The 27,753-nt window shown below is 41.3% G+C and overlaps 1 protein-coding gene across 2 annotated transcripts; it reads right to left on the reverse strand.

Annotated features, from left to right (window-relative positions):
* Positions 1–3,103: 3,103 nt before the first annotated feature.
* LOC131684002 (uncharacterized) lies at positions 3,104–27,691 on the reverse strand. 2 transcript variants are annotated; one of them, XM_058966455.1, is made up of 5 exons: positions 27,255–27,691; positions 25,065–27,189; positions 5,140–6,588; positions 4,362–5,075; positions 3,104–3,605 (listed from the first exon to the last, which is right to left on the reverse strand). In XM_058966455.1, exons 1-4 carry the CDS (start codon positions 27,378–27,380, stop codon positions 4,393–4,395), a joined length of 4,383 nt encoding a protein of 1,460 aa, XP_058822438.1. In that variant the 5' UTR covers positions 27,381–27,691; the 3' UTR covers positions 3,104–3,605; positions 4,362–4,392. The 2 variants fall into 2 exon arrangements, with proteins under 2 accessions (XP_058822438.1, XP_058822437.1); XM_058966454.1 differs by lacking the exon at positions 3,104–3,605 and having other exon boundaries at positions 4,211–5,075.
* Between the last annotated feature and the right edge of the window lie 62 nt (positions 27,692–27,753).

Here is a 27,753-nt window from a genome sequence, read left to right on the forward strand (position 1 = left end):
AACATCCGTACTCCAACACTGATAATATCGTTGTTTGGTACAGCCTGATTAGGTCTCCTGGATGGGCACCCCACCATGTTCCAGTTATTGTACGGAAAAAGTTGATCCTTTGTTGGCACTTCTGTTTCAGATACCTAATGTGACATCCCCAGGTACCTTTAGAGTCGAACCATACCCCGAGATATTTGAATGTTGAAGCCTGAGCAATAGTTTGATCCATTAATTTAAGCTGTAGTTGCGCTGGTTCACGCTTTCTAGAAAATACGACTAGCTCAGTTTTCTCCGTGGAGAACTCGATACCCAGCTGGAGAGCCCAAGCAGACAAATTGTCCAAGGTATCTTGCAGTGGTCCTTGCAAGTCGACGGCTTTATGACCTGTAATAGAGACCACACCGTCATCTGCAAGCTGCCTTAGCGTGCAGGAATTGACAAGACATTCGTCAATGTCATTCACGTAAAAATTGTAGAGGAGAGGGCTTAGACATGAGCCCTGGAGAAGGCCCATGTATCTAAATCGTGATGTCGATAAATCGCCATGCGAGAAATGCATTTGTTTTTCAGACAACAGGTTTAGCAAAAAGTTATTTAAAATTGGCGAAAGACCATGCTGGTGCAACTTCTCATAAAGAATGTTGATAGAAACTGAATCGAAAGCCCCCTTAATATCCAAGAATACTGATGCCATCTGCTCTTTGTTAGCATATGCCATTTGAATTTCTGTTGAGAGCAACGCAAGGCAATCGTTCGTCCCTTTGCCTTTGCGGAAGCCAAATTGTGTATCTGACAGTAAGCCATTTGTTTCGACCCAATTATCGAGGCGAAACAAGATCATTTTTTCGAATAACTTCCGGATACAGGACAGCATTGCAATCGGACGATACGAATTGTGGTCGGAGGCTAGTTTTCCTGGTTTTTGGATGGCGATGACCCTCACCTGCCTCCAGTCATGTGGGACAATGTTACCCTCAGGAAACCTATTAAATAAATTCAACAAGCGTCTTTTGGCAGAGTCTGGCAGATTCTTCAACAAGTTGAATTTGATTTTATCTGGCCCCGGGGCTTTATTGTTACATGATAAGAGCTTTTCTAATATCGCGTACACTCGATAACTAGCAACTAACCCGTCGTTCCGGAAGGTTTTATACGCGGCAGCTTTGTCCGCGTACACGTCTGAGCACTCTTTGTCCCACCACGGGTTGGGAGAACGTTTTTGGGTATTCACGTCGGGTACTCGTTTCGTCTGAGTTTGAATCGCGGTATCGAGAATCGAGTTGGACAAAAACTTATATTCTTCCTCCGGGGGAAGTACCTGTGTTGAATAGATAGTTTTGGATATCTCAGCAGCGTAGCTCTTCCAATCAATGTTTCGTGTAAGGTCATAGGGAACATTGATTGGTGTCGATGGTCTTGAACCAGTGGTGATTGCAATTACAATTGGTAAGTGGTCACTACCATGGGGATCAGATATTACCTTCCACTTGCAATCTAACCGTAGTGATGTCGAGCATAAAGATATGTCCAGTGCACTTGCTTGCGCAGGTGGTCTAGGAATCCGTGTCATTTCCCCTGTGTTCAGAATTGTCATATTGAAGTTATCACAAAGGTCTTGAATTGTCGAAGATCGATTATCGTCGTATAGACAGCCCCACCCCGTACTGTGAGAGTTAAAGTCTCCAAGAAGCAGGCGGGTGGAGGGAAGGTGTTCAATCACGTTGGAGAATCTTCGATATCCCATCATGGCCCTAGGAGGAATGTAAATAGAAGCAATGCAAAGATCTTTTCCTTTGATTGTTGTTTGACAAGCGACAACTTCAATGCCTGGCGTCGAAGGGAGGTTGATTCGATTGAAGGAGTAGCACTTTTTGATCCCTAAAAGTACCCCTCCATATGAGTCTTCTCGCTCCAAGCGGATAATGTTAAAATCGTGGAAGTTGAGGTTTATATTAGAAGTTAGCCATGTTTCACATAGGGAAAATGCATCACAATGATTGTAATTTAGCAAGTGTTTTAATGAATCAATTTTGGGGATAATACTTCTGCAGTTCCACTGTAAAACAGTGATCAGATCCCTGATTCCGTCTAATAAGTTAGCCATCGAAGGATACGATCTCTGTAAGGAGGGGCCATTGTTCAGTCAACTGTTTTAAAAATATTCTTACTCTTGGTAGAATAGCAACCAGCAAGCTTTTCAGAGGATCGGTAATGTTGAAAGCTGTGAATATCCAGTCCACAATGTCAGAAAATTTAAGGAATCCCGTTTTAGGTTGAGTTTCTGACTGTAAAATTGGAGCACTTGGGATTTTTGGTGCCCCGCGGAGTGCTGGGAACTCCTGGTTGTATCTCAATTTCCCAAAACCAGGAGGTATTATCTTCGGATTTGCACCAGCACTTCCAGTTGATGAATTATTTTTATTTTGTACCCTTGTTTGGGACAACCTAGGACCTTTACCGAAAAAACTAAACCACACCGGAGAGAACAAAAAGCACTTGTTTCTCGGTACAACGTTCGGTTACGATTGAATCTTGCTGGTTGAATTTTGATTACACATATTCCCGAATCATCAAACTTGACTATATTTAAGGTTCGATTGAGAACACCTCAATAATCTTGGAAGACGAAAAAAGCAGTTTTAACTCACACCTTTGAGAAAATCTTCATGAAAATGAATCAATGTAGTTGGAACACTGGTAGAGTATTACTGATTCATTTTCATGAAGATTTTTTCAATGGTGTGAGAAAAAACTGCTTCTTTCGTTTTCCAAGATGGCTGCTCTCCTAGCTTTCTCAGTTGAACCTTAAACCAAAAATATTGCAATTTCATTCAGGACAACGGAATTTTTACGCATTTAAAAACTGGGAAATCTTAGAAGAAATTTTTAAAACGGGACCCCAGTATAGAAACGTTGTAAGTGTTCTACATCAAAATAACATATCGTCCCATACCTGACAAGAACGCTCCTTCCTGGAATCTGTAATGGTTTTACAATAAGCATGAGAATGTCCGAGCTCGTATATTTAAAAATAAAATTTAAAAATTGTCCAAAAAATGAGAAGCTTTCGGAATTTCAAAAATGACTACCATATCACTTTCATGTTTCGAATTTATTTGTTACTACTAGTATTAACTCTAGAAAATGCGATTTCAAACTTAGCACTTAGTATCTTAACAGTATGTAGTCAAATGTACAAAACTCTCAAGTTCTGCTACTGCAGAATGACTTCTAACACACCCACACAGCTTTTGCAATGCGTTAACACTATTACAATTTTATCGATTCGTTTCATCTTAATTTTAACTTAGCAAAAAAAGCCGTTAAAGTAATATTTGTTGTCGTTCCAACGTAATTATGCGAAGAAAATGTATGCTGAAATTAAATAGGAGTGTTCTACACGATCCTGGACAACTACCGAGATCAAACAAAAATATTGAAATGGACACATGTTTCCAATGTGATGATGCATCAATTCTTCAATCTGAACCTTTGGTTTGCAAATAGAAGTTTGCAATGAATATGCAAAAGTATCTTGGATGTTTGGCTTGTTCGAAATATCAGCAGCTGCCTTGTCTTTCTAATAGACCGAAATGTCCGAATGGCCTGAAGACCTGAATAAAGTAATAAATAATTATAGTAATAGAGAATTTGAAATTTTTATACCTATTTAAAGGGTGGAATATTTTAAAAGAAAGGGTGGTAATTACTACATATTTTTTTACTGGAGTGGATCAATCTGATCAATCAATCTGGAATAATGTTGTTTTTCTTGTTGCTACCAAATCAACACCCGAAAGATAATTCATATCAAACCATACGTTTTGAGAGCAATTGGGCCTTGAAACCGACTTAGTTCAACCTCAAGCACGTACATTTACAAGGAATAAAATCGTAGGTTGTTTAAATTGCATTGTAGCCAATGGATTTTCTATGAAGAATGTAACGTTTCGCTGCAATTGGGTTGAAAGATTGCATTTATCTTGGCTAAAAAGTTCCAAAGAAAGAAATTAATTAAATTAATTCTTCCTATCTTGCAAATATGCTTTTTCTTGGTCGTATTTTTAAAAACAGCTAAAAACCTGACCCGATCGCACTTAAACTAAGCATTTTATGCTTACAAAGATTTGGAAAATAAAGATACTAAAAACAACAGGCAGGGAATTTTGATGTCTTCCAACGCTTCAGATTGTTGCGGAATCTACAAACTACTATTAACTTAAATGAAGTGAATACAATATATTAAATAAGGTACCTAAAACTAATTCATACGGAACTAGTGCCGTACTTCACACTAACGCGTAAAAAATGTGTCGCGAAAAAACAAAGGAACACTAAAAGACGAAATCACAAATGCAAAAAATGATTACCTGTTGCATCACATTCCCGGATAGCTCGATCTTACCCTAGCCGTTTTTTCTTTTTTCTCAACTTACCATACCCCTTACCGTACCAACCGGGTTTCGTACGACACTTTTTAACCATCCCGACACTGGTATTTTCCTTACACGCCAACCCCAGCTTTTCGTCATCGAATTTAGGTCTTTTATCGTGCTCTTCCGATTTGTCCGTTATCACGGGCTGCTTTTCCAATACCGTTTTATCATCCCCACTATCCGACTCCGGTTCACTTTTAATCTCATTCTTAGACGTCGAAGGGACGGGGTCGCTTTCCAACTTCACGTCCTGCAGCGCGCTGTTTGGCGCTTTTGATTCGGTTTCCGTGCTACCAGAATCAGGCTCTACTGTTTCTTCGTCCGAAAAGTCGCAGCACTCGCAGATCACAACCTTACCACGGCGATTGGATTTTACTACAAACTCAGCCGGTTGCGGGGCGTAGAACTGGCAGCCGATCTGTCGGTAGTTTTCGAAGCAGAATTTACACTCTATCTGCAGTTCGCGCTTGATCGGAGATCCTCCTCCATCCCAAAGGTTCACGTTCGGTGGGGGAGGATGAATAATACTATGGAGACCAGAATACGCGTAGTTCACGTCGTACCACTGGGGCAGTGTTGCAGCACACGGCGCTTGTAGCACCTTGCAGTAGCTGAGGATGCGTTTCACTTTGTCCTGAGCGGATTCAGCTGTGGATAAAGAAAATGCTGCTTTGACAAACGTTCATTTGGTGTCAATGACAAACAAACTTACCTCCACCGGCTTGTAGCGGTGTGATGAATTGCTGAATGTAGCTACCGGGTGGGGTGAAAGTCAAGAAACTTCTGACCGGCATGCCGGAGGTCGTTGTAACCGGAGTGGTTGGTGGCGTTTTAAGCAACTGAGCACTACTTGGCGATACGACAAATGTCTGAAGCGAAGGTGGAACTGAGACAGCAATCGGGGTCTCTATTGATTTTGGGGGAGTTAGTGGTTCTGCATTGGAAGAATCTTTCTTTGGAGTCGTCGGCGTTGCGTCCTTCCGTGGTTTCTTCTTCTCCGGGTGTTTGATATTGAGAAAATCAGTCTTCTTTCGAATACGAAAGCTTCGTGTTCGGCCTGGTGATGGCGAGGGCTGATCCTCGGAAGTTGACTCAGGGGTAGGGTGAGCACGCGCTTCGTCATGTTTTTCGGGTGTTATTTCTGGTGTTGAAGTTTGTGAGACGATATCATTCGACCGATTTGGACTTTTATTCGATGCATTGTCTGAACATTCGTCCAATTTAGTCGAATCACTTGTAGCTTGTTCAGTCATTGATTGAGACGTTTCAACCGCTGTTTTTTCTTTCGATGGTTGGATCGAAGCAGTCAGAGGGAATTTTGTCGGTGTTTTGAATGCCGGTACCACAGAAGGAACGTTAGGGGCCAACACCTTGGTTGGGCTAATTGGTAGTGGCGGGGCGGTTAGTAGAACAATATTACCACCCTGATTCCCTTTGTTAAGCACGTACGCTATCGGAAACCGTTGAGCGGGATTTACTGGGATCGCTTTTGGGGCGTTATTGGTTACATTAGAAGAAATGATTGCTGGCATTCCATTGATCAGTAAATGTGGCGGGGATGCAGTGCCGTTCGTGACTAGCGGAGCCCGCCAATGAATACCGTTTGAAACTGGTAATGAACTGGGCGTCTTCGGGATATTAACAGTTCCCGTTCGAATGCTTTCTTGTTCTTTCTTACCAGGAATATCGGGCTTTGCGCAACTAAGACTTGGTCGCAACGGTGCGGCTTGTGTAGTCATTGGTAGTCGCAAGTTTTTCATACAAGCAGTTTGAGGTATCAACAGTCGGGGTTGAATGGGCTGCTGACCACCCAAAATTATTCTGCTCGCAGCTAGAAGCTTGCGGTCAGGTTGGTTGAGGATAGGAGGAGACACGACATTTTTGCTGTTGCTGTTGCCAAGAATCTTTGTTGGAACGTTTCCAATTACCAGGGGCTGAGCTGCAGTGGCCGTAGTTACAGTACCTGGATGCTGTAGCGACATTGGCAGTTGGAATTTTAACGGACTGATAAGCGTTAGCGCTGGAGGACAACCATCCACGGATTTGGGAGCGCTTTCGTACAAATGAAACACTGAGCTGTGGCTGAGGATAACCTTCACAGTATTCGGTGGCTGCGGCTGAGTGGCTGGTTTTGGTGGTGGTGTTGGCTCAATTGCGGGATCTGAAAAAATTCAAAATATATAATCAAACTACGCGTTTTGCCTATGACACATACAAAATAAAATTTCATAAACAATTTATCTCATGTGTTGAGCTTTTGCTGTTTCTTGTATTATTTGACTTGAAGTGAACTAACTGTTTTAGTGACGTTTTGGTGGTATGCAACGAGGAAAACAGATCGAAATGGTGAGTTAAACCAAATACATATCTGTATTTGGTTAAACTAAAGCAATTATGTGAAAAATCTCCCCAGAGGCAGGATTCGACCCTGCAACCCTTAGGACTCCGGCCAAAGCATAAACTTTTTTTGCTATCCCTGGGCTATGATGACGCTCCAGGAACAAAAGCAATGAATTAATTATTTAATTCGAATGATTCGATCCAGTCATACGAAACGAACTAAAATCAGACACATCAGACACTAGACGATAATAACAAGTCTGTCTGGGTCTCGGCAATGCGATAATCACGTGTTCTTCCTGGGAAGTTATCATAACCCAGGGATTGCATTAAGGGTTTGTACATTGGGCAGGAGTCCCAAGGGTTGCAGGCTCGAATCCTGCCACTGGTTTGATTTTTTTGCATATAATTGCTTTCGTTTAGCTTACCTCTTACGAAGGATCGTAAAAATTCCTCGAGTACCCATCAGTCTCATGAGAAAGCGACGCGCCGAGTGCAGGACTGACACGAGCTCTCGGACGTATTTTGATGGTACTGCGAAAACGATAACTGTCAAAAGGAATTCGACAGACCGATTTCTGCTTCGATTGTTGATTATTAAATATTAGTGAATTTTGAATTGAATTGCTAAACGATACCTTTTCCAGCGAAGTTGTGGTAATGGATATAGACGATAAATATAGTCAGTAATGTTAATAATAAGTTTATATTTGCAGTAGTGTGTTTTGGTCAGGTAGCTGTCAGTGGAAAATTTGTTGCAAGAACGAATTAGAGTGATTAATGTGACTGAATTAATGCGAAGAAAACAACAAAATCAATGAATGCCTTTGACTTCTAGCATAACAACCAGAACGACCCCAACAAAACTAGAAGATTGGTCATGATGCCAAGCACACGGAGGAAGAAAACCCACTGCCAGGCTTGTGTCGATGCGGATACAGATATCAGAATGGTAAGCTGCTGCCATTGTGAGTCGTGGTGGTACTACAGTTGAGAAGGTGTCAACGACAGCATCGCAAAGCCAGACCGTGCCTCTACACAGAGCGACACAAGTTCCAGAACCAGTTCTGCAGAGACCAATGCCAGTGCCAGATCGAGGTTGGTTCAACTGCAGATGGACAAGCTGGAATCGTTGAAGAAGCTAGTGCTCAAACGTCTGGATTTGGAACATGAGAAGCGAGAGAATGAGTTCGCTGCAATGAAGCTGCTGTAGCTGTGGAAGTAACTTTCCGGATTCGTGAGCAGATTGAGTTGGCAAACGAGGACGATGACGACAGAAGCGCGATTTCACATCAACGCTCGCACAGCAAAATGTGGTAGTGGCCAGGGTTGTTAAAACGATACATTTTTCACGATAATTTATCGGCGTTACTCGTTAACGATAATGTATCGTCATCGGAAACTCCGTTAACGATAATGTATCGTCGCCTTCATCGTCATCGTCGATAATTGTATCGTCGTATTCATCGTCATCGTCGGTTCATCGGTTATCGCGATACATTTTGCGTTACTTTCCCGTTTATTGGAGTTGAAGTTGATGCGGTTAACTTTCAATTTTTTAGAAATAAATACCTATTGAAGGACTTGTTGTTGGCAGTTGAAAATCAATAGTTTTGGACATTTCCTATGCACAGCGGAGTCCGACGATGCGTCAAAATGATTTTTTTCAAGTTTTCGGGAAAGTGTATTATATTGAAGGGAAAGTTGTTGGCAGTTGAAAATCAATAATTTTGGACATTTCAATACGCAGAAGGTCGATGTGTCAAACTAGAATTTTTTCAACTTTTCGAGTAAGTTGGTGCACGGAAGAGTCCCAGGTGCACAGTGTTTCCAAGCGGCAAAAGGTGATCAAAATTATTTTGACCGTGAAGAAAACACATTTTGAGCTATTGTGTAATTGTTGTGTAATTATTTTTAGCGCGAAAAAACATATTTTGAAGAAACTACTAAACCACTATTATTAGGCCATTCACAATTTAATTTAAACTAGAAGATTTTGGATTTTAAAAAGGACGTGCATATTTCAAATGTTTGATTTCCTTTTCTAGTTGGGAAGCTTTTAGCCCCCTCCTCCGTTTCTTCTCTCCGCTATGTTACAAGATGCTTCATGCTTTCTTCTTTTATCCTTAAATATGTAGTGTAATTTATGAACGGCCTCATAATAGAGTTTTAGTCGTTTTTTGAATAAAGTGAAGACCCGTTTTTTCAGCCCCCAGGCGAATTTTAGGCTGATAAAACGATGACATTGACAAAATCGGCACATATTTTTTCTGGTTTTGAAGAGACGAAGTCAAAACGCGAACACCTGGACTAACATATTTTTTTCTTTTAATAAACCGCAGCGGTTAAAATATTCTTCTTTAGTTCCTCGACAAAACCTCATAACCCGTTCTGATTATTTAGTAAAAATTTCCCTTAAGGAGGGCTTACAGTACAGTATTATTATTTTTGTATATTTTGCATCTCTAAGATAAGAAAAATATGCTAAAGAATGAATTTACTCGAATTTGACTTGAAAGTAGGCTAGAGCCCACCAAACGATTTTGATAGTATTTGTTTTACAGATTCGTATTAGTCGTCGTCTACGGCGTCGTTGCGGCTTCCATACCAAAATATTGCTTTTTGAACACTAAAACATTCGATAACTTCTAAGTCGTAAGAGATACAAATAAACTTACATTACAAAAATTCTGTATTTTCTTATGCTGAACAAAATCTTGCGACATTTCGAAATTTTACAAAATTACCAGGAAAAGTTTTTTTTTTAAATCACATAGTCTCTTCAGCGAAGTTAATACTTAAGATATTCTCAACAACTTTGCCAAATAAAGTTTTTTTTTATTTTCATAAATGACCAAACAAAAACTTGCTTCACAGCTTTAGAGGGATTAATCACCGAACTAAAACTTTTCAAATGCAAAAAAAATACAAATAAACTTTGCAGAAGTCACTATAGATAAAATTGTTTTTCGTGGTTCAATGAATTTCTTTCACCTCTTTGCCACTTTGGAAACACTGTGCACTGGTGGATCCTCCTGTGAAGTGAAAATGTCCAAAACTATCGATTTTCAACTGCCAACAACCTGCCCTTCAATATAAAAAGTTCGCGAAAAGTTGAAAAAATTCTATTTTGACGCACCGACGCACAGTGGGGCGATAGTGAAAAAAGACGGTCAAAAGTCTTTTCTGAGTTTCACAGATGTTTTCATGCTATGATGTCTTCAGGAAAGTTTCCTAGGACTACATCCTACATCTTTTAAGATAAGCACCTTAATTTTTCTTAAGGTGCAACTGTAATTTAAAAACAAATTTTTTTTAGCTCGGTGACAATTTTTTTTTGCGCGGAATCTTATAAATTAATTTATTTTGAACAACTTTGATGAAGATATCCGCCATCTATATATTTTTCCTTAAGAAATATGTACGTTGCACCTTAAAATCAGTTTTTTATCTTTCTCTTCTACAACTTAATTTTTTCTACATTGGTATGTTCTAGAAAGTTTTAGATATCGTCAAGACACATTACTTTTCTGAAGACTCCAATGATGTATGACATGTGTTTCGGGATTAAAATCGTTTTTTTCTCTAAAAATGGTCATTTTCATTACAAAATTTCTCAAAATTGTGAAACATTGTGAACCAAAACTCAGAATGATTAAATTCACCATGTTATGTAGTATATGTAAGCGAAGTATAGCAATCCGGACTTTTCGGGTTTTTTGCTTTTCATGCATTCTTTACTGCATAATGTATGGATATTTCGCAGTATCTATAGAATGCCCATTAGTAAATCAACACGTCATAATACAGAATACTAAACTCATTGCAAAATATATCTTGCGTGTTTTTTGAGAAGGGCCAATAAGCATGCTGTTAAAATTCACTTTGAGAGAAAATTCCGGAAAAACCGTAACTGCCTAGAATGGATGTTAACATTTTATGAAAGAGAAATGTTTTCGCTTTTTCTGTTGGAGTACATTTTAATAGGCAATTAATGGTTTGACCAGAGTTTCCTCTCAAAGTGAATTTTGACAGTATGCTTATTGGCCTTTCCTAAAAACACGTGTGATTTCTTCTATTATCAACAATTAACATGTAAATCAATGAAAGTAAATGAAGCAATAATTATACATTCGAAGGACACTCAAATTGCTTTTTACGCGGGTATATTACATGCTAAAAGCAATCCAATAATTAATAGCATTAGTGTTATGAATATTTTATTGTGAATTATTGAAAATAAAAGAAAATACACGTCAAAGCAAATATCATTTAAAATCACTCTCAGAGCTTGAGTTTTGTGGATTCGTGAGTTACTGGACTGCTGACTCTTACGAAGAATGAGAGGGATAATGCCAAAATTTCATAATCTTTACAAGATTTTAGTTTTAGTTTTAATCATTCAATACAAAATACTTCTAATGTATAATTAGTGCTTTATACACTTTCACTATTTTTACATGATGATTGTTGATAATAGAAGATATATTTTACATTGAGTTTAGTATTCTGTATTATGACGTGTTGATTTACTAATGGGCAATCTAAGGATACTGTGAAATATCCACACATTATGCAGTATAATAATGCACAAAAAAGTAAAAAACCCGAAAAGTTCGGATTGCTATATTTCGATTACATATACTACATAACATGGTGAATCTAATCATGCCGAGTTTTGGTTCACAATGTTTCACAATTTTGAGAAATTTTGTAATGAAAATGACCATTTTTTAGAGAAAAATCGATTTATATCCCGAAACACATGTCATTCATCATTGGAGTCTTCAGAAAAGTTATGTGTCTTGATGATATCTAAAACATTCTAGGACATACCAATGTAGAAAAAATTAAGTTGTAGAAGAGAAAGATAAAAAACTGATTTTAAGGTGCAACGTACATATTTCTTAAGGAAAAATATATAGATGGCGGATATGTTCATCAAAGTTGTTCAAAATAAATTACTCTATAAGATTCCGCGCAAAAAAATTTTTTGTCGTCGAACTAAAAAACCTTTCTTTTTAAATGACAGTTGCACCTTAAGAAAAATTAAGGTGCTTATCCTAAAAGATTTAGGATGTAGTCCTAGGAAACTGTCCTGAAGACATCAAAGCATGAAAACATCTGTGAAACTCAGGAAAGACTTTTGACCGTCTTTTTTCACTTTCGCCCCACTGTGCGACGGTATATTGAAAATGCCCAAAGCTATTGATTTTCACTTACCAATAACTTCTTCAATATAATAAACTTTCCCCAAAAGTTAAAAAAAATCATTTTGACACATCGTCGAACCTCCTGTGTATTGAAAATGTGCAAAACTATTGATTGTCAACTGCCAATAACTTTTCCTTCAATATAAAACTCTTGCGAAAAGTTGACAAAAAATTCCATTTAGACACATCGTCGGACCCCCCCCCCCCCCCCCCCTGTGCATATAAAATATCCAAAACTATTGATTTTCAACTGCCAACAACATGTCCTTCAAAAGTTATTTTTTTCTAAACATTTGAAAGTTTACCGCATCAACTTCAACTCCAATAAACGGGGAAGTAACGCAAAATGTATCGCGATAACCACCGATGAATTATCGACGATGACGATGAATCCGACGATACATTATCGTTAACGGAGTTTCCAATGACGTTGACGGGTGGTTAACGTTATCGACGATGACGATTAATTATCGATTAACAACCCTGGTAGTGGCGGAGTGACCAGTACGAGGTTATGAGCTGGACTATGATGAGACCCACGGAGTCAGCAACTAGGGTTGGTCAGCAGATGGAGAATACAATGACATCCAGGGCAGGAGCTAGTCACGAGTGCCGTATACTAGCAATAGCAAACCGTTTTGGATAGGTGGAAATATCCACCTCAACCAGTGTTAGAACCCGTCTTACCGATTATAAGTGGTATGCTGTTACCTACACAGGTACACAGATCTCCTCTCACACTGCCCAAGAATGAACCGAATTCTTCAAGTATGCCCCAAGAAATACTCAAATCGGTCTATTCTAAATAGTCTGTCAAACAATCCGATTATTGTTGGTACGGGAGTGAATGCAAACAGTGTTGGAATATTAAGACCCAAGCCCGGGAATATATCGCAACTGACACCCATAGCCAATAAATCGGAGCCGGTTTCTGTGCCATCTGGAGGGTATCCGATGCCGAGGTCAGGATTCGAACCGTAGCCCTTTTCGGGGCAACCTGGAGGACATCTACCGCAGATGTCCGCTGGTCAATCGTTACCGGCACCAACGGCTCGTTTTCATCAGCTTTCGGAGCGCCACCAATGCCAGGAATTCCGACCGGTAATCAGGCGGACAGCTAGGTTAGAGCGCAAATCCGTTGGCTAAACTACCATTATCATCATCTTCGCAATGTAGAGTTAGTATCATTGAAAACGTTGGCACAAACCGCGTATTTTGATTTGCAGAGCAACTTAAACACGTTGTTGAACGTGACAACGCAAGAGTTAAGATTTCCGTTTATATTAAAAATGATTATATAGATGTAAGACTATATGACCTATCACCTCGTACCGTTCCTGAGTTAATTACAAAGTGCATGTCGCTATACAGAGAAGTTGCATTCGTTACACCTGATACTTGGAGAAACTTCTTCCCGGGTACTCCTAACGGTGTTTTTGTAGTACTTTTTTTATTTTTTATCCCTTTATGGGCAACTAGGGTCGAGGGTGGTTGCTAACGGGTTTCATACATCCTTGACCTGACGGATGAAGCTATGGTGCCTTGAACACAGGCAACGCAGATCCAAAGCCATCATTGAAATGATAAGTTCTGCGTTTGAGATGTACTTCCCCCAGTTACCAGACGAAAACCTGTAATTATTGCGTGTGACATTGTATATAAAGTCTAATCAAATACAAATTTGTATTTGGTCTAATGATGAGTCCTGTGGTGGTGTGTGCGTGGAAGGTGCGAGTTTTTGCGTTCGAGTCCAGGGGATAGTGTGATCGCGAAAGACTCGAGCATTTGTATGTTAACGAGTTTGTCGCTTGCGCTGACGTGTGTATAACTTCGCGTGCAGAAATTCGAGTTATAATCGTGTGGCCATTCGCATATTCGCATGTATTCTTGAATGATTGCGCGCGGAACGTGAGTCTGATGCTTTATTTTTAGTGCTAGATGCGAGAAGAGTCAGTTTTCCCATATCACTAGAGTTCCCGGTCATGTCGCCATGGAACGTTTTTTCTAGTGAGTATGAGCGTCATTGTTTGATTGGTCCAACTGAAGGTATGAGTCTAGGCTTCTATTACTGAGGGTAGACTTCCGAACTTGACCGATTCATGATCGCACGAGCGGTGGGTTTGCTTGAATATGTGTAGATGATTGCAATTGCATGTTCGTGTTTGGGGTTAGGTTTGTGTAATCGCGCAGGAAACGAGTGTTTGTACGTTTGAAATGGGAGCGATTGTGAATGTACACTGAAAAAAATCCAAACGTTAATTCCATTTGCTTCAAACCGCTTAAAATTCATATGAAGAAGAAATGCTATTGTTATTTCGCGCACACATATCTTCTATGTGTCAACTGTATAAACTATGTATGAACACACATAAGTTATATGTGCATATTGTTATAGAATGGGGTTTTATGTGCCCAATAGTTATGAAATGTGAATGTAAGATTAATATTTCTTGTAAATACACACATTAGGTTTATGTGCCAGCAAATAGTGTCTATATGCCTCCGTTAATTGCAAAAATCTATGTGTAAAATCAATAGGCATAACGTTTACTTTTTTTTGAGTGTATATGAGAGAATGTGCAATTAATTGTGTTAGTGAGTGTTAGTAGGAATCTGATTTAGGATATAGTAATAAAAGGGTTTAGAACATGCCGAATGAAGAAATAAGATGCAAAGAGATTAACTAGAAGTGTATAAATTGACCGATATTATTATTGGTATACATCAGTAGAGGAAAAGCAAACTAATAAAACTACAACAAAAATAGGATTTTATCATACTATGCTGACAGAGAATGGATGATTCACGTGCGTCGGTGTACTAATTGTACCTTAAGTTACCAATTCAATCTTGCCGAATGAATAGAATCGAATGTACATACTGAACACTGGATTTACTAACTATTCTATCATATGCGCCAGTTCTACATCCATTCCCTGATCCAGCTGTCACAAATTCTCAGACGAACACACACAGATAGACAAACGACTAGCACATAACCATTGTACACTAGTACTAAACATTAACTAATAGGTTTCTTCTTCTACATTTCTTTATTTATTTTATTGACCTGTGCACGATGACGAAGCTGACCAATAAATCGACACGCAATGACCCCCACTGCGAGCTGTGCCTACAAACACTACCATTAAGCTGTTGAACAATGTTTGCAAACACAGCCCACAGAAAAAGCCAATCCACGGCGATCCACCAGCCTGCCTCGCCAATGTGCACAGGCTATTGGCTGACTGTTAGTTTGGGCTGGTGCGGAGTATGAAAAAACACAAAAAAGGCCCATAAGCCCTCTCGGTCTCCTCGATGCACCACTATCGAGGCGTAATGCAATAACCATCTGAAAGCTGTTGTCCGTCAGGTGCTGCTTAATTATGTTTGCAATACCGTCAACTACTTTTTTTTTTTGAGAGTTGTCCTACTGGAGCTGTAGAGCTAGGTTCTCGGAAGGGCTCCCCGTCAGAATCACATACTACAATTTGTAGATGAGACAGGCAATGTCGCCCAATAAAACACTGCATCAGGCCAATTGTAGCGGGCCGTGATTCTGAATGTGATATTCATTGTACGGTTCAGGTATGTGCGGGCGTAGGGACTCGCGATCGCGTGTATCATCGCGAAGGGCTCGAACATTTGTACGTTAACGTGCTAGATCGCGTGTGCGTTTGTATGTCGCGTGTGCGTTTGTATGTCGCGTACGCGTTTGTATGTCGCGTGTGCTAACGTGTATGAACTTCGCGTGTATAAATTCTATTTGATAACCGTGTGCCTTTCGCATATTCGCATGTGTTCTAGAATGATCGCGCGCGGACCGTTCACATTCAGTTGGATCAATCAAAAAAAAAATAAAGCTCATATCCACTAGACCACGCGTTCTACGGCGACATGAATGGGAATTCTAATGATATGTAAGAACCCACTTTCTTCTGGAATCTGAACCGTACACCAAAAATTAAGTATCAGAAGAATGAAGGCTAAAGATTTCCGGACGTGACCGATTCATGATCGCGCGCGTTTGCGGGTTCGCGTTTGAGACCGCGTTTGTAACGTCGTAAGTACTAAAACGTTCACACAATTGCCAGAGTGTTATCAAGTTTACGCGATCTCGGGTATAGGTGTGTTCGTATGTTGACGTGTTTGTCGCGTGTGCTCGCGCGTATGTGACTTCGCGTGTATAAATTCGATTTTGAAACCCTGCGGCCATTCATATATTCGCGGACCGTCATTCCGATCTTTAGCTTTCGGTGTACGGATCACATTCTGACAGGGAGAGAGTTACCCCATATCACTAGAGTTTCCGATCATGTCGCCATGGAACGTTTTGTCTAGTGGATATGGGAGTTATTTTTCAAATTTATTTTTTTTATTAATTAACAAGGACATAGATTGTTGGTACCGAGGATAGAGACTTCCGGACGATCTCGATTCATGATGGCACGAGCGCGGGAGTCTGTAGGTTGACGCTTGAGATCGTGTTGCTAAGTTTATGAGTGCTGAGATTTTCACCTTATCACCGGGGTGTAATCACGTTTGCGAGTTCGTGGGCGTAGGTTGCTTGGAAAATCGCGAGGGGCTCTAACGTTTGTGCGTTGACGTGATTTTGTAACGTGTGTTCTTGAATGGTCGCGCGAACCGTGAGTCTGATATTGCATTTTCGGTGCGCGGTTAGAATTCTGGCAGAGAGTGGGATCGTTTATATCGATAGGGTTCCCGGTCATGTCGCCATGAGACGTGTTGTCTAATAGGTATGAGCGTATTTTCTTAATTGGTCCAGCTGAAGGCATGGACCTAGACTTCTAGGATCAAGGGTAGACTTCCGGACGTGATCGATACGTAACCGCGTGCGCGAGGGCTTTTTTATAGGTTCATGCTTGAGACCGCGTTTGAGAATGTGTGAGTGTTAAGACGTTCACTATCACCATCTTTGTTGACCCAGCTGAAGGCGGGTGTATAATGGCAGTATAGGACTCGAAAAGAAGAAATAAAAGACAATATATGAGAGACGTAATAGATTAGATAGGTACAAGATACAGCTGAAGTTATGATCATCACATGAGACATACATTAGTACTTCAAACACTACTAATACTTGAATAGCCAATCACCACACATAGCACATCCTTTCTCAATTATCTATTTGTTATTGGTTGATTGTTGGTTATGAGCTGGTAAATAGAGGAAAGGTATAGAACAGAAAAAAGGCTCATATCAGCCCTCCCGGCCTCCTCGACACACCACTATCGAGGCGTATTGTAATCAACATCGTGAAGCGGGCTTCTTATATAAATCAAATCCTCAGTAGTCATAATGTTTGGTGGATTATTAACATGAGAACTAATTAACCTTTAGTAGTAGAACTTGGTGCAAATAAAAACTAAAAAGAGCGAAGGTCCTTATATTTAGATAACTCTATTGAATCTATTGTGGCTTGATGATGTTTACAATACCGTCAATCCCATCAACCTGCGAGAGGGTGTTTGCAATACCGTCAACTACTTGAAGATAAAACTCAAAACTCACGGAACTACAGCCTCGGTTGTCTTATCACGGTGGACCGAATCGGCAGTAGCTCGTTGCCAGGCTGCCTACTGTCGGTAAATCCAGAGGACTGGCCACTGTTCATCAACGCTTATGTCATCACGACAGAAGCGTGCTGATATAATGATGCAGAGAATTTGGCAAGATGGTAGCGATGTTTAAAGGAAGTAGTACGAAGTATTTTACTGTTACCGGCAGCTGTGTCCCATGATATTGCCACAATTGAGACGCTGTACGGTAGACCGGAGCTGGTAACCCACACATTGCTGCAGAAGGTGCGTAACGTTCCAGGACCAAAGCAATACTGAACGACACGTTTATCGGATACGGCGTTACGTTTAAAGTGGGTAAAGGAGAACCATAAGTGCAATAATGAGATGTTATACGGGAGAGTGTAGCACGCACTCGGAAAGAGAGGAGGTCGTGAACGCACCCACCCGCGATGGGATGTCAGTCGCGGGATTACTGCAGCACTGGAGCTGTCAAGGAAGAAACCGCTTGGTCGAAAAGTTGTCTGAGCCAGTGGAGTGCAGACGGCCCATCGAGATTCAGCCGAAAAGCAGTATGAGTGGAAACTGGTGGAACTAACGTTGGTGGAACTCAGTGTGAATCCGAGAGCGTGTGAACCTCTCAGTTTTTGGACAACCTTCTAGAGGTTGAAATCTTTAAACAATCCCGTTCATTCCGCTGTGATTTCTGGCAAACCCAGCGAACAGCTGGAAAAAATTCATCGTGTGACACACAGCTAATGTTGAAATTGTAAAATATTCTGGCGTTATTGTGTGTGCCGTTTTGCCCGTTCCAGAACCGGTGCTAGAAGTGCGAGGACGAGTGAACATGATGTTAAGATATTCGTAGAGGCTGTTTGATTTTTTCGCTTAAGGAAGTGAATCAGGAATCAGTACTCTGGCTCAAATGGCACGTTCCCCATGTTGCTCGGAGATTTGCGCCTTGCCAAGAATCGTCTTCTCATCATTTCCTGAGGGGAAGTGGTAAAGTTGGGGGTAAGGAAAATAGCGACGCAGTACAATTAAAACAGAGCATTCTGCACCCCCGGAGGGATGCTGAACAATCTGCAGGTGCTAGCAGGAATTAAACTTTCAACCCCCGGAGGGATTTTGAACTTTTATTTAAGCAGTGAGCGGATATATCATCATCCCCGAGGGGATATTGAGATAACAGAACGACAACACCCCGAAATTCAAATTCAAATACAACTAAAACTATAGCTCTTTATCACACTGGGTTAAGAACAATAGCATATCCTTCAGGTATAAAGGTTCATTTATGTATGGAGAACCAAATATCCGGATACGATATTGCATTACAGGGCAGTTGCATATCAAATCATATAATGTTCCGTAGTCGGATTCACAAAAATCGCATGAATAATACTCAGAGCGCTGAATAGTAGCCATGTGATAATTGAGTTTGCAATGTCCAGTTTCGGACTAACATCCGGCATAAAAGTCTTTGTTTGAACGCAAGTTTACAAGCTACGCCAATGGTTGGCATGTTCGGATGCAACCCAAGAGCGAATCTTGTGCTCTATCCAACTTATCGACAGTGGTAGAACTTGTTCTGGACCAACGAAGTCAGCTGCAGCGCCAGCTGTTGCCATTTGAAATGCTAGTTTCTTTGATTTGAGTTCGACATGCGATTACTAATTTCAATCTCGAATCTACCGAATATAGTGCTTTCAGGGCAGCCTGGCTGTAATAGCAAAAATTAATTCTTTTACCGAAAATTTCCTGTTGAAGTGCTGATTGTACGCCACACAGGATGGCAAAGATGCTTGGAATACGGTACAGTATCTACCAAGCGAATGACATTGGTTTAATCTCATTTCATGACAATAGACACCAGCACCGGCTTGGCCCTCCAACAAAGAATCCTCGCGAAGAGAAATTCTCACAATGAAAGTTCTAAAAGGAAAACTACATGTGAGTGTAAGGTCACTGAAAGCAAGTGTATACTCAACCCTAGTAATCTTTTGGGGCCACAGTCTTGTGTGGCTAGTTACACGATCTATTGGGTTACTGTTCCAGAGCCCAGTAACCTTAAGACCGTATGCACAAGAAAGTGCTTCTTGTTTCAGAAACACATGTAGTGGTTTTATGTTCAAGCATGCCTCTAGAGCAGCAGTAGGTGTTGTCGAGAACGCTGAACCAGTCATCGTCATCGAATTTACTTGAGCTTGAGTCCCCAAGATTTGCTGAAAGCCCGTCTACATTGGCCGAAGGCCATGCAAGCTTTCTTGATCCTGAAATCGATGTGAGCTGTCCAATTATGTTTTGAGTCATGAATTACCCCAACGTACTTAACGCGATCGACGATAATAATTTCAGAGTCGCAGAACTGCAATGGACGAGCTTCGGGTGTAATCCTTTGTTGCATGAAAAGTCCATTGATGTTTTATTTAGATTAACTGATAGTCCAACATGAAGACACCATTGCTCAGCAACAAATAAGGATTGTTGCATCAAATCAAAAAATGTGTTAATGCAAATACCGGTGATCATTATGTGATAATCATCGGCGAAACCATACGTGGGTAATCCAAGCTCATTAAGTTTCCTCAACAAGCCATCGGCGATAAGGTTCCATAGAAGTGGTGACAGCACACCACCTTGAGGACATCCGCAGACACTCAGTTTCCTTATCTCTACTTGTCTTAACGATGAGCGCAGATGTCGGTTGCTAAGCATTGCGTGTATCCAGTTCGTGATATATGAAGGTACTCCATGACCTCGTGCTGCTTCCAAAATGGATTCGAAAGACGCTTTGTCAAAAAGCACCTTCAATATCGAGAAAAACTCCTAAACCTAAACTAAGGCTGTTTGATTTTTTCGCTGGAGGAAGTGAAACAATAGCGAACAAATCGAAGGTGTTGAGTGAATGCTCGGGGATAGTCAACCTAGGCGAGCAGCAGAATCGTTTGGGAAGTGGCAGATAATTATCTGTTCTAGCCGAACACCGGAATTCCTGTACCCAGGAAAGGAACGCGAGGAAACCACGACGGATGAGCGGTCTGCACAAATTTCTCCCTTTCCTCATGCACTTTACTTTGCTTTTCGTTTGTGGATCAGCTAGCCTTTTTCTAATTTTACAACGGAAATCTGTTTAATCACCGGGAAGCCAGTGGTCATGAGGCGCTTTTGAGCAATCCAATGCTGTTGTTTCAGTTAGTGGACAATTCAACTCAACACACGAAGCTTGATTGGTCATTGTACAAAGAAAAATGCAGGTAATTTTCCTAGTACATGTCGACGTAGGTTATTGCGGCAAATGGTGTGAAACAGAACTACGACTCGAGACAGCTGCAACAGCAGTCGCGGTCTACGAAGCTAGATAAAAGCGGCAAAGACAAACATATTTGTGGTGCACACGTCACAGAGGAACCAGTAAAAGTGTCGTGAAAGCATGAGGCAATGGATATGCCTGCATGCTTATCCGATCCAACATGCCTGGTTTGCAAAGACTCACAGAGTTGGGTGAAGATCTGCGGTGTGCTTGCCAAGAAGACGTTGGACGAACGCCGGAAGACCATTCAGGAGCTTAGACTTTGCCGTATGTGTTTGGGAACTCATGGAAAGCGACCGCGCCGTGAATTCGTATGTGAGATCGACGGATGCCAGCTACGACATCATTCCCTGCTACACTCACAGAAGAAGCAGGATGAGCTTTAGTCAAAACAGGCGAAGTTTAAACTTAAACCGTCAGGATCTAACGCCGTGACCAACCATCACCACATTGGCAAGGTCGCACTCTTTCGAATTATACTTGTAGAGCTGCATGGAAACAAACGTTTTGTGTCAACTTCTTGGATGATGCGTCGTAGCGAACGCTGGTCCCCCTGTGTCTACAGTAGATGGCTAACATGAAACGAATTGAATTATTGAATTGAGACCCGAGTCTCAGTGGCTTGCGTTAAAGATTCGCTGAGAAGCCGACATGGCAAAGTTCGCATGCGAACAGTGGCCATGCGAGGAGTTGGCTGAGTCGTTCCCATATTAGAGAGGTCTTCTGATCAAGGTTTACGAGAACGTATTGCCTCATATTCTCATCGGTAACGACAGTGCTCACGTTACTGCCATGCGATTGTATACTATTCCCCCGAAAATCATTCCCCAGAAGGCCATTCCCCAGAATTCCACTCCCCAGAATATCATCCCCCAGAATATACTATTCCCCAGAAAGTCATTTCCCAGAATGTACCATTCCCCAGAATTCCATACCCCAGAATACACCATCTCCCAGAAAGTCATTCCCCAGAAAAGTTTAACTTTTTTTTATTGATTTGATCTTTTCAAACGTACTACTCGTTCCAAGAGGCAGATCACTTGTGATGCATTTTTAAAAATCAGCGAAATTAAATGCATTTATTTCCATCAAAATAGAAATTCATAATGTATTTTGCTTTGCTTGTAATGTCTTTTGCGTTGCGTGCAAGACGTCAAAACGCTACGAAAAAACTAGCCTTACATTCCAAAAAACGTCGAACAACTTGTATCAGCGTAGGACGTTTGTTGAACAAACTTTTCTGCGAGGGAGTGCAAAGTTGATGCAAAAATAGAAATTAAATGCATTTTTCTAATTTGATGCAAATTTGTTATACATTGCTAGAGTGATCTGCCCCTAGACTCGTACCCACTTCCATCGAACGACATTCTTCGATTCGGTCACATTTCAAATGATTTGCGTTGTGTTGAAACCGGAAGGTAGGATGACATTATATATTCCGAATTTAAATAAAGAATAGCTGACTTTCCCGAAAAACCATTCCACAGAAAGTAAGATACCGAAGTGTTTTCCCCAGAAAGAACTATTCTCCAGAAAACCATATCCAGAATGAACCAATGCTCATAAGTTCATTCCACAGTTATAACCATTTCCCAGACATTTTTTTTTGAAGTGGGAAATTTTTTTGATGAAAATCAAAACATTTTTTCAGTATGTTGCCCATATTGCTCCCCTCGAAAAGTGCACTGGTAGCAGCATTAGACAATAGCAATATAGGACAAATCGCAAAATTCAGTACAGGTGTGCTTTTCAGTGCCATTCAACAGAAACCATAGAAAGCGGTAGCCCCCTTCCTAGAATCTAAAAGAATGAAACAGTGTTATGTAAGTAAGGCGAAACAAAAACTTTGTACATTACCTAAGTCAATGCATGATGCTGGTACGGATAAGCCGTCGAAAGCGGCGGCTCCTCGCAAAAATATCGTTGCACCAGTTCGACCAAAACACCAGACACCTTTTATACATGCTTCCAACCACTCATTTACAAATTACTCAACCCACAGGCCCAGGAGCAATTGGTATATCCCCCGTATACTTGCACATATGTCAGTAGCGCCATAATCGCAAATGCGATAACAGTCCCAACTAATAATATATTCAATTCAAAATGATCGCTAACATTGACGAATAATTGTTGTCGAGTATTATGTCTAACTCTGTGGTAAAAGTACCATTTGGCGTAAGGTATGAAAATACTTTCTAATGTATTTAGTGCAACCTGTTTGAGTAAACCGAGCAAACATTCCCAATACAAAATAAAGATAAATGCTCTAAAAACCCACGAAACCATTTGTCAAAATATGCATTCATTTCGATTTTAATATGGATTTAACCAAAGCTCCAAAGAAGGAATCAACATATATGTTTGAATAAACCGGGCAGACGAAAAGATCACAAGTTTGCATGCAAGAGTTACTTGGCGTACAAATTCAAAGAACTGCTCATGTTTGAAAGAAGGATCCAACTCCTATGTTCGAGTAAACCGGTTTTACGAGAGGATAACAGGTTTGCTTGCGAGAGGCCGCCGCTCTCGACGGCACATCCTCAGCAGCTTAACACCGCATAAGTTCTTTTAATTACGTATGCGCAAACCTTTGACCTAACCACAAATAATGAATAAAAACCATAAGTTTTCTGGGGAATGGGGCATTCTGGGGAATGACTTTCTGGAGAATGGGGCATTCTGGATAATGGTTTTCTAGGGATTAGCATATTCTGGGAAATGTCTTTCTGGGGAATGGTACATTCTGGGGAAGGGAATTCTGGGGAATGGCTTTCTGGGAAATGGCTTTCGGGGGAATGGTATACAACCCTGCCATGCACAAGATACGAGATGGCGAGCCTGGAAGGCCGATTGCGGAGAAGTTGCGGCTCGGGTGGACTGTGTATGGGAAACAAGATAAATCTGTGGATCGTAAGTACAGCTTCCGTACCTGCAAGTGTCAGTATAGAGGCTGCGGAATGTCCCGAATCTCCGAAAGTACAAGGTGCGAACAATATCCTTCAGAAAACTACGAAGCGGGTCGGTTAGCGGCTTGAAGCGGGCCTGCTATGGCTTTATGATTACTGCGGGTTCCCTGATAGCTGTTCAATGGCAGTTCGTCGATTGCAGCGTTTGGAGCGACGAATCTTAATAGACCCAGTGTTTGGCGTGAGTGTTGTGATGCAACCTACCGATACCAGGCGAAGGGGTACGTTCTAAATCCGAAGAAACCATCGAAAATCCGTACATTTTGTGCCAAAGTGAATGACATTTCGTTGAACACGATGCTGTTGAAAGAACCAAACCTTCTTTTGCCAGAGCTTTTCGGATTCCGCGAAAGAGGGGTGGCTCTCTGTGCAGTTTTAAAAGAGATGTTCCTCCAAGTAAAAATTGGACGGGGTGACCTTCATACGCAATTGGCAGGATAACCCCAGTATGGAACCCACAGTGTGTCTGATAGATGTTGCTACGTTTGCGGCAGCGTGTTCACCATGCTCATTACAACATGTCAAAATTCGGAATGCTGAAGAGCATGCCCAAGAGTTCCCAGCAGCTGCTGATGCCATAATTCGGAAACATTGCCAACGAATATCTGGACAGTGCAGATAGCATAGATGAAGCGTAGCGATCAAGGAACGAGATTCATTGGGCCAAACAACGAACTGCGCAGGAAAATGACACAGGCTTGAAGTGTAGAGTAGGCGAGCGCTCAAAACTATCACCTTGCTGCATTCGATTCAGCGAGAACCTCTCCTCAAGTATTGACTATATTATGCTCTTGGGGTACCGCTGAATCGAGCTCCGAAGCGAAATTTTTTCCGATCATCAGCGTAGAGTAGTTCTCCAGACATGATGCGGGTGCAGGGATCGATAAAAATAGATGACTTCTTTGAGGGACCCGGTTGACGTTTCAAAGACGCTGAGCATGTGCACCACTCATAACAAAAGCTGATCGTCCAGAAAGATTGTAGCCACCTGGTTACCAATGGGGGAAATCCTAGTCGCTACAGTTTCATAACAGCAATGTTGTGCGGCACCCTGTCGAAAGCTTCAATGAAATCAACATATATAGCATCAATTTGTTGGCGCTTCTCGACAGCTTGAACTAGAAAACCTGTGTATGTCATCAAGTTCGAAGTGGTCGAGCGTTTTTAACAAATCCGTGCTGACGTTTATCCATCAACGAAACATTCTTAGAATCTCTAGAAACAGAATTTTGTCAGTCCATTAGATCCTACAAGTAGCTTACCTTTATCTACTCCTATTCCTGTCTCTGCGCTGCTAGGGGCAGAATCTGGAGAATTTACAACCGTAGATCGTTGTTGTTCCACCTTTTCCGCCGCAACAGTGCCTTTCGAATCTACACCACCTAATACGCGAGGACCCTGAACGTCCCGTAATATAGCACTTTTTGCAGTTGCTACCGTTCTGGTAGGTTCAACATTCGAATCTAAACTCCCGTCATCGGTCGAATCGGGATAAGTTTCGGAAGAGCTGCTTGTATCATTTGAATTTGAAGGCCGCGTTGTAATCGAACCGGCACACTGTTTGTTCATTTCGTTTTCAGATTTCGCTGAATTTTCACCGGGACGTGCTACTAAATTAGATGACTTGCATTTACCACTAGAATCCTCCTGTAGAATGCATTCCGGTAAATTCTCGCTTACTTTAACCGGATCATCAAAGACCTCTGGTCTCTCGGTACCAACTGTTTTGTCAACAATGTTGGAAATAATTTTCGACTGATGCGTTGGTTCGATATTCGGAGGACTGCCCTTTGTCACACATTTCAACGGTACCAGTTTGGGAACATCGGCAGCAGCTGGGAGAACAGGCTGCATGACGATGTGTATTTTGTTTAATGGTGATTTTTTTGCTTCCTGTGGCTGGTTTAAGCCGGTGTTAGATGGATTCTGGTCAATGGTGTTCAACATGTTTCGTAGGTTTCCAAACAGACTTGATGTGGTATCAATTTTAATCACATTCACCGAAGAAGGAGATTGTTTGTTGGCTATATTAGGGATAATTAATCTTGCAGCCGGGGGACTAGTCGGTCGAAACCCGTTGGACGAGCATGGTACAAGGGGAGGGACTGCGCATTGCGGTGGCAGTTTGACAGCAGAGGGAGAAGTGTTGTTGGATTGCGTTTCGTTTTTTATCTGCAATTGGGCGGCATTCAAAAGTAGATTATAGCTGATTTGTTGCTGCATTAGAAGATTGTTTATGTACATTTGCTGAGGAGTTAGAAAAGATTGCTGACTGATGAGTAATGGAATCTGCTGATGAGCTTGTTCAGTTTTCACATCCGAATCTTCCGTTTTGAGTTCTGTCTTAATGTTAACTCCATTGGAAGTGCATCCTTCGGCTTCCTCTTTGTGCGCATTCTTCAGCATCGGTTGAGAAGCCGTATGCTGCTCTTCCGGCAGCAACAAGGTTGCGTGAGCAAATATTGGATCCTGCAGACGGTTGTATTCGGGAACGTCAATGTTTAAATGCTTCATTACCAGTCTCATTACTTCATCACATTTTCCGTTGATTTTGATGGATGAAACTTTATCTTTTGGAGTCCATTGGAGATTAATTATAAAAACTTTCGGACGTTTTTTCATCGGTCTATCCGTAGCCCACAGCCAGGTGTACTTTCGCAGTACTTTTAAGCTAGACCCTAAACAAAGAATAGCATCGGTCTTTTCTGTATGTGAAGTAGCTCCACCCCAGTTAAGCGGCCATTTCAGTTGTCCTCGCTCACCAAAATGCACAATCGTATCGACCAGTGGCTTTCCACACTTCCTACAGCGTCTATTCGTTTTGTGTTGGTATCTATTCGTCAATTGGGTAGTATCAAACAAGCGCCAGTATTCTACGTTTGGTTTGCAGCTCTTGCACACCTCCACGTACATATTTCCATGTACTTCCGATAGGGAGAATCTTGGCAATCCCGATCTCAAGTGTAATCCATCACAGTTCTGGGAAACGACATGTTTCAATACTCCCCTTCGGTGCAACTCGAACAGCGCCATATGCGTATACGTTGGATCAGCTAGTGACAAATCATATTCTCCGATGTCCTTTCCCTGTGCCAACAACGTCCAAATTCCTTGGCTTCCACGGTAGTCCGGTATTTTAGCCGAAGTGCTGATTCCAGCTCCCGTATAAACAACCAAATGTTGTGATTTTGCTATAGCCTGTGCCAATTTCAAGGCCTTTCCTTCAATCTCTCCCGGGTCATCCTCCGTCTCTAGCATCCGTTCTTTGTATTGTACTCGGCGTTTCCTCCGTTCTTGAATCTGCTTGACCAAGCTTTTATGAATGACTAACAATCTCTCATCTTCTATAGTCCGCTTTGAATCAACCTTCTTGAGTATCGCGATTATCTGAGAAAGAAAACGGCTAATCAATGTAATATCGTTGAGCGGAACTATGGAATTTAAAATCATACCTTTTTCCAGAGGTCCAACTTTTTCTTTTTGGGACACTCTTCCTGCTTGATATCGGACCGCCGGCAACGTTTCGTTCCCTGGTCCAGAATGGCGGACATCTTAATACCTTGCTTTAACCGCATCATTTATAAGCGGTATTTATTTCCTTTTCGCGATCAGACAATCCATTCAGCTAATGACTCTCGCGGCCATTATCACTTACTGCCGATGCAAAATCCATTCTTTGTTGATGTCATAATGCGGCGAGAAAAATTTTCCACTAATTCTGTAACTATTTGGAAATCTAACTAGCGGAAACACTTTCAGTGCAATATCAGGCACGATCGGATACGGAATTTTGCATTCTTTGCTAAAAATACCACAAAAATTGAACGAAATATGTCTAACTAACTCTTATTATTGTTTATTAGTTTCTCCTTCCCCTCATTAGACAGAACGCACGTACGCTCACGACATGTAGAGTTGACCAGAGTCGGACGAAGTGAATTAGAGATACCA

This window comes from Topomyia yanbarensis, chromosome 2 (genome assembly GCF_030247195.1).
Source record: "Topomyia yanbarensis strain Yona2022 chromosome 2, ASM3024719v1, whole genome shotgun sequence".
Classification (NCBI taxonomy): Eukaryota; Metazoa; Arthropoda; class Insecta; order Diptera; family Culicidae; genus Topomyia; species Topomyia yanbarensis.